This window comes from Ipomoea nil, unplaced genomic scaffold (genome assembly GCF_001879475.1).
Source record: "Ipomoea nil cultivar Tokyo-kokei standard unplaced genomic scaffold, Asagao_1.1 scaffold1416, whole genome shotgun sequence".
In the NCBI taxonomy this organism is placed as follows: domain Eukaryota; kingdom Viridiplantae; phylum Streptophyta; class Magnoliopsida; order Solanales; family Convolvulaceae; genus Ipomoea; species Ipomoea nil.
Window position 1 is genome coordinate 207,461 of NW_017617844.1, and position 8,039 is coordinate 215,499.

Sequence of the window (8,039 nt, forward strand, 5' to 3'; positions counted from 1 at the left end):
TGACAGAGTTAAGAGAGGCCATACCTTCCGCATTTGACAGAGTTAAGTGAAGCCATACCTTCACTTTGAAGTTCCATTGCCACGGTATTGATTGAAGCTTGTGGAGGTTGATCAAGAGGTGTATTGTTGAGAGACCTCTGCATCTGCATGAACTCCATAAATCTCTTAAAGTCATTTTGATTGAAAGATGGTTCCTCATCAGCATTGGACTGTTGAACAACGGCTGCTCCCTAGACCTGGTTTACTGAACCCTGGGTTATTGATCTTGGCTTCTAAGCGGGGGGATAACAATGCTTTTTGTAACATTTATCTTGTGTGTGGCCAGTATACCCACAATAAATGCATACAGGTTTCTTGTTTGAGACTTGTGTTTTCTTGAATCCTTGCTGGAATCCTCCCTCAGTTCTGGACAAGAAAACACTGCCTGCATTGCCTGTAAGACTGTTGCCTTCACCTCCTTGGTGCAATTGGCTCCCAAAACCAACAGAAACCATTTGAAATTGTGTCTCTTGTTTAGCCACTATGGAATAGGTTTCATTGACCTCAGGCAGAGGCCTCATTAACATGATCTGATCCCTAGCAGCAGTGTATCTCTCATGTAGTCCATTAGAAAGATGGACAGTTTGTCCTTCTCTCCTTGCTCAACTATCTCATCCAATTTCTTACCACAATCACACTTGTTGCAGGTGCAGATCTTTGGAGGCTTGAGTATGATCAACTCATCCCATAGCAGCTTTTGTTTTGTAAAGTATTCATTCAAGGATTCATCCCCCTGCTTTTTTTGGTATATCTCACACATAATCTCCGCAACCCTAAACAGATCTTGTTGACTGAATCGTCTCTTCAAATCATTTCAAATCCCATAGACCGCATCAATCCATAAGACACTTCAGCCAATTGTGGGGGAAAGAGTACAAACAATCCATGCACATACTATATTATTGCATCTTTCCCAGATGTAGTATCTTTCTAGGTCATCTTGGGAAGGTTTCTTGATCACCCCATTAATGAAAGCCACTTTGTTTTTGCAGGATAATGCCATGGTCATGGCCCTAGCCCAGGCGTGATAATTCGATCCATCCAAAGGGAAGGAAACAAGTTCCAATGCTGGATTCTCGTTAATGTGTAGGTAATACGGATTAGATTGTGATTGAGGATCGTAATTTACCTCCTGCAGATTAGATCCACCCGCCAGAGCTGTATTTCCGACTCTTTTGCTTGCTGGATTCGTTGCTGAGGTACCTGCTGTGTTGTTCGTTGGAATGGAATTGATGTTGACTGTAGGCCAGCTCGTCATCTTGAAACTAACAGAATGAGCACCTATCCTGAGGGCTCTGATACCATTTTACAAAGTGAAGAGAAGCGATTGAAAGGAAAGAAGAGTTGTATTAACCAACCAAATACAGAGAAGATGAACAGTTATTCTTATACACAAGACTAAGGAGGGAAAAACAAATAAAAGAATCCTAACTAACATAACAGAAAATGGACTGTTGAATGCTGCCTAGATGCTGCCAAGTGTCATAGTGTGATGCCTTTGATCTTCTTGATCTCCTAATAAATATGCACCCCTTTGGCTATCCCAAATGGAAGGTCAGGTTCGAACTCTAGTGGGGGTATTGACTTTTGTGTTTCAATAGGTTGAGAAAGTATGTATGGATGAATACTACATTGTAATAGAGTCAATAGTACTAAAAAAATAAAATAAAAATAAAACTAAATATGCACGACCCAATTAACATGCATTGATTCAACCTAAATATACTTGCATCGATCAAGAAGTCAAAATATGTGTGATTTTGGATAAACACACATGTTTGATACAAATTCGCGTCTTTTATTCATTCAAACTTTGATTTTTTATGGTTTTTGTATGCGTGTGGGATGAGATAAGAGTGGATGAGTAGGAAAGGAACAAAGATCCCCTGAATGTCGTTCTCTAAGGATGACAACTTGGAAGTGTTGAGAGGTGTTGAGGTAGAGAGTGGTATCTAAGCTTGTCACATACAAGATTCACAAAAATCATGTTGTACATATGTTCAAGATCAAGGATACTAGAATACGATACAAGGAATGAATTCAAATGTAAAAGACGAGAATAGAATTGTTCATCCATTGCATTATGCTTCTAGTGTTTAAGGTAAGATTGAGAGATTGCAATTGAAGAACTCCAAGCAACACTTTATTAGTGTCGTTGCCTTTCGGTCTTAACGGCCTATCATAAGTCTAGGAAGCACCCTAGTGACAACCTATTCTTATGAGACAATTCATCATTCACCTTATCTTCACCTCGTTCTAGACTTTGTCCTCTCGGAACTTAAGGCGTAAAAAACAAGTGGGACGGAGGCTAAAATCAACCTAGCAATCTCTTGCCTAGGTCAAATTAAATAACTCACAAGAAATCAACCTAGCAAACAAGTTGGGCCCTATCTCACTAGATTAAATACATACATCCACTTCTAACAAGAAATCAATCAACAATTGCAATTCAAAAATCTAAATCAAGCATTCAATTCCACACTAGCATCATGCAATGGATTCACAATTCAACCCTTAACAAAAACCTAGCCACTCATTGTAGCCAATTGAATCATTGAATCAAAGCAAAGCTAGAATTTGAGATTAGAAAGAGAGATGATTACCAAACTTGAATTCAAAAGAAGATTCAATCTACAATTGCTTAATCAAGGAATGTTATCAAGATTCCTTCACCCTAGAATGTTTTCAATACAAGTGTGTTCTTGAGAGGCTAGAGAGATATAAAATGAAGTCTAAGCACTAGAAAATGATCTCATCCTCCAAAAATATCTAAATCTAGCCCTTTTAAAGCAACTTCTCTCGGGCTTTTACATAATTCGCGCTCGCTCAGGGCAATATATATATATATATATATATATATATATATATTGCATTCCTCGAATATAAATTCACTAGAAAGAGTTGATTCTTCATTTATTTAGTCTTTTAACTATAATAATATTTATTATTGTTATGAAACTGGACGGATCTTTGCGTGAACAGTTGTATCATCTCGTTTACCGGAAAATAATAGGAATTCAGTAAACTAAAGAAAGACAAGAAATACAGAGAGAATCATCAATCTTTTATTATTCATCATTGAATCCAATATATACATGATACATAGAGTTTCAGTATATTACAAGTCTATAAAAGATGAAGAGATATTATCATAATATAATTTCTCTACTAATGTCCACATAGATGTATTTAACCCCCCCCCCCCCCCGGACATTATTATATCATACTCATACCTTGTTAAAAATTCACTAAAAAATCCAGTGGAAAAAACTTTGTGAGAAAAAAGAGTACTTGATATGTGTCTATTCATGTGTTACACTAGCTGCCTCTTTAAATAAACCTTTAATTAATAAAATTATATCAAAACTCAATCAAAGGAAAAAGCGTACAACTGTTGGTCTTCAAGACCCAATCTTCGTTATTGATTCAAGTAAATCTTACTCCCCTTGAAGATAACAATCTTCAAAACCTACACATTCTAATATAATAATAATATTGTTCCACGATAAGTGTAGATAACAATATTCAAGATTGTCACTAGAGTGAACATTCTGTATAATAATCTTATGACTCTTCTAGAGCTCACGTGGGTTGAATTTTGATATGTTTCGTCAAATATTCCGAAACATACTAAAATTTATCATTTGTGCAACACAAGCTTTATTGTCCTCATATAGGACATTGGGGGCAAAAACTTAGCATAACCAATTTGGGACTTGCCATAATAGGGATCAAACAAAGTAGCCAATACCCAAGTAGCCCATCAAAACCATATATTGGTTTCTCACATAAATGTCAAAATCTTTATTCCTTGAAGATACAGAGGATATGTTAACACTATTCCAATATTTTATTGTAGGAGAAAAACTAAATGTTACTAGCAAATTCATTACAAATACAATGTTAGGCCTGTACCAATAATAGAACTTCTTGTCCTAAATTGGTGCTTCAATGACAATGAAGTAATGGACTTTTGGTCCAAAGATTTGCTCATCATTATCCTCTTTAAGTCTAAAAGGTTCCTTATCAAGACGTTTTTCAATATAGGCTACCTGGTGTGTAAAATTTCTTCTAGCAAATACTCAATCTGCGGGTCGAGATAATACTTAGGTTTCCCAAGTCTTTCATTTCACGTCTTTATGCATGAGCTAATATCATCAAGATCTTTATGTATTTCAATCATGTTTATACCACCAACCCCGACCGAGATAATAAATAAACAAATAAATAACACCATCAGCAATTCTTTTATGACACATATTATTTGCATATTCCTTCCTTATTTATGAGGAAAAACACTCAGTCAATTATTAACTATTTCAAGTCATATAAAGACCTTTGTAATACAATTATATACATGCTGCGATTTTCATCTCTTATCATTTCGAGAACTTTAAATCCATCAGAAACTTTTCAAATAAGTAGTAGCTGCATATCTAAATTTGGTATTTACTGCTAATGATATTACGTGGCGAAACTTAATGCCATCTACTACGGAATAGCGTATTTGATTAAAATCAATTCTATGTCTTTGTGTGAACCCTTGGGCTACAAAACTCACTTTATATCATACCATCTAATTATTTTTATATCTCTTTCACACAAACACTTATTTGTAACCTATACGGTTAACATTCAATGGTGTAGTATTATAAAGAAAATACATTTATTTTAGCTAGTTGAGCTATGTCTCAATTGCTCCTTTATATATATATATATATATATATATATATATATATATATATATATATATATATATATATATATATATATTGTTGGAGATTTATATAGTAATGGAGATTAATATTTCAGATGGACTACCATGAAAAGCTTAAATAATATTTGGTGTTGTGGAGTTATAAATATTATTTTAGTTTGGTAGAAAGTAAAATGGGAAATATGTTTTTGTTTGGTTGAGACCGAAAGTTCTCGTATTGATTCGGGTTTGATAATTGCATTGCTTAACGAAAGTTGATGGCCCTATTGTTGATTTCGTTGGTTAAAATGAAATGGTTTTGTTGGTTGAAATGAAATGGTTTCGTCCTTATCATTGAGGTTCACGAAACTTTGCATGGTATGGTTTGCATCTTTCGGCCAAGTGAATTTCACGTAAGCTTATTTCAAAAGCCTTTCTTTTGATTTATGTCTGCATGCAATGTATGTTCATGAATCTAAGTTTCGGCTATATGGCTTCCTTCCTCAATTTGGGTTTAATATGTCTGCATGCATGTAAAGTATAAATATATATTATTTATTTATTATGTAGCATTGCATGGTTTCTACATGCATTGAATAATAAATATATATATAATATATATTTTACTTTGTTATTTTGTATGCAGTGCATGAACCTATGAAGGTCCATATGATATGAATATTTATAATATTCAATTATATATTTCCCATGCTTGATATATCAGATAAGATATATCTTATGGAAGTAGAGTTTTGAACTCCTATAACTTCCATGTAACTTCTCCTAACTGCTATATTTATTTTATATAAATATCTGGGGAAACATCTGAAGAATAGAGAGAAAAAAGACAACAGGCAATTGATGGAGGCAATCAACTTGCAAGACACCAAGATACTTCACAGACTTACATCTCTACAGGAAATTCTCAAACAAAGCAACTTGAGAATTTCATTCATCTTCTTGTATCCCATAAGATTAAATCTTGAACCTTGTTGCTTTTATAGAGGGAGATTTAAAGCTTATAGGAAAGTGATTACACGCCTGAAGATATCAAATGATCCAGTTTTTGTTCCCTGTTGTATTCTGTATTCTTGTTGTATCTCTATTGTATTACAGATTACAAAGCCATTTTTCTCTAACATATATATATATATATATATATATATATATATATATATATATATAGTCACGGCACTTCTAGTGCGTAGCTTTAGATCCAGATTGTCATATAATATGAGCAATTGTAAAGGTTATTGTGTTGTTGACAACTATAATATATTTCATAAATCTCTTCCATGCATATTTCTAAAAGGTTTATGGCAATTTCTAACTCAACCAAATCTAAGACATTTCTCGAAAATATTCAGATTTAGTCGTTCTGCATCCTAGTATTATGATTATTTCGTATACCTATAAGTTTACTGAATTTTTTGCTCTTTGGTTGACTTAGAATATTTTGAACAGGTGCATCAATTTCATGATTTTAGAACACTAGAAAGTATTTCCAATCTATGTCAATGGTTGATGAAAACTAGAAAATAGAACATCTATCCTCTTGTGTTCAGAGTAGTAACTCTCACTCTCACACTTCCAGTATCTATAGCTACTACAGAACGATCTTTTTCTGTCATTAAGTCAACACTTCACTTCGTAACAAGATGAAAGATTATTTTCTTAATTATTATTTGTTAGTATATATATTGAAAAGCAAATTGCAAAACAATTTAGTATAGATTCAATTATAAATGATTTTCGTGACATGTAAGAGATGCGTTCTAAATTTTAGTAGATTTGTAACGTAATGATGTATTTTGAAATACGTTAAATGAATATTAATGTATTTAATTATTCTCTCTTGAATTGTGATTGGTCCTCTTGCATCATCTATTCCTGATTTCGCCCCTGGATATAACAATTGAGTGTCGTGCTAATAATGTGAAGATGACAATACGTTTGAGACCTACATGGGCCATTTATTTTAAAAAATGATAAAATGAATTATATATTTTCATTTTTTGGTGTTTAGCTAAAAGTTAAAAAATATAAAATCGTAATGTTTGATTTGGTTCGGCTAGACAACTCATATTTAATAAGGAATTGATAAATGTAATACCTTTGATTTAAAGAAATTGAAGAAAAAGATTTAGTTTTTTATTGGGGTTGTGGACTAGATCAAGATTTTTATTATTTGGTTTGGCCAAACCTAATTCATATTTTAATCGGTTATTGATAAATGTAATAAGTCTAAACTAAAGAAATTAATAATAATAATAATAATAATAATAATAATAATAATAATAAGTCAAACATTTCTTTTATTTTTATGGTTATGGGTCGGGCCGGGTCAATATTTATATTGTTTGACCCAACTCATTCATACCTATATTTTAATGTAAATTATGCTGTGCATCCGTATGCACCCTGCATGGTGCATACGGAGCAAAAACAACGTCGTTTTGCATAAAACGCGCGTCCTACTTAAAAAAAAAATATCAGTTTAGATTCCCAGCAACAACATTATGTTATTCATTTTTAGTTCATTCATTTTGGATTTTTTAGTTATGAAATTCTGGAAGTGTAGTTATGCAATTCTGGATGTGTAGTTACGAAGTTATGGATGTGTAGTTATACAATTCTGGAATTATAGTTATGCAATTCTGGATGTGTAGTTATGCAATTCTGGAAGTGTAATGATGCAATTCTGGAAAGTGTAGTTATGCAATTATGGATGCGTAGTGAAATTATGGATGTGTAGTTATGCAATTCTGATTTTTTTTTTTTTAAGTTAGACGCCAAAACGACGTCGTTTTTGCATCCGTATGCACCATGAATGGTGCATACGGATGCACAGCATAATGCTCCATATTTTAATCAGACAATTGTTATACCATGGACCAGGGTTCATGTTGCATTGTGAATCCTAATCTAAAATCGTGTCTGAAGTTAACACATTTTGTACCTGTAGTTGACAATTTCTGTACCTGTAACCAAATTGAAGTCACATAATATGATAATTACAAACATGTAACATGATAACTATAGACACACAAACGGTTAACTGTATGTACAGAATATGTTAACTGCAAACACATAAGATGTTGATTAACATGTTGTGTCTACAGTTAACATATTCTGTACTTGTACTTAATAGTTTATGTATTTGTAGTTATCACTCCATGTGTCTGTAATTACCATGTGATGTGCATTCAATTTGTTTACAAGTACAGAATCGGTTAATTGCAGGCACATAATGTGTCAACTACGTCATGTACATAATTTGAAGGTTATTTTTGGACTTGGATCC

The 8,039-nt window shown here is 33.1% G+C and overlaps 1 protein-coding gene across 1 annotated transcript; it reads right to left on the bottom strand.

Moving 5' to 3' along the window:
- Nucleotides 1–559: 559 nt before the first annotated feature.
- On the bottom strand, nucleotides 560–1,297 carry LOC109187006. The gene is made up of 2 exons (XM_019337167.1): nucleotides 935–1,297; nucleotides 560–841 (listed from the first exon to the last, which is right to left on the bottom strand). Exons 1-2 carry the CDS (start codon nucleotides 1,295–1,297, stop codon nucleotides 560–562), a joined length of 645 nt encoding a protein of 214 aa, XP_019192712.1.
- Between the last annotated feature and the right edge of the window lie 6,742 nt (nucleotides 1,298–8,039).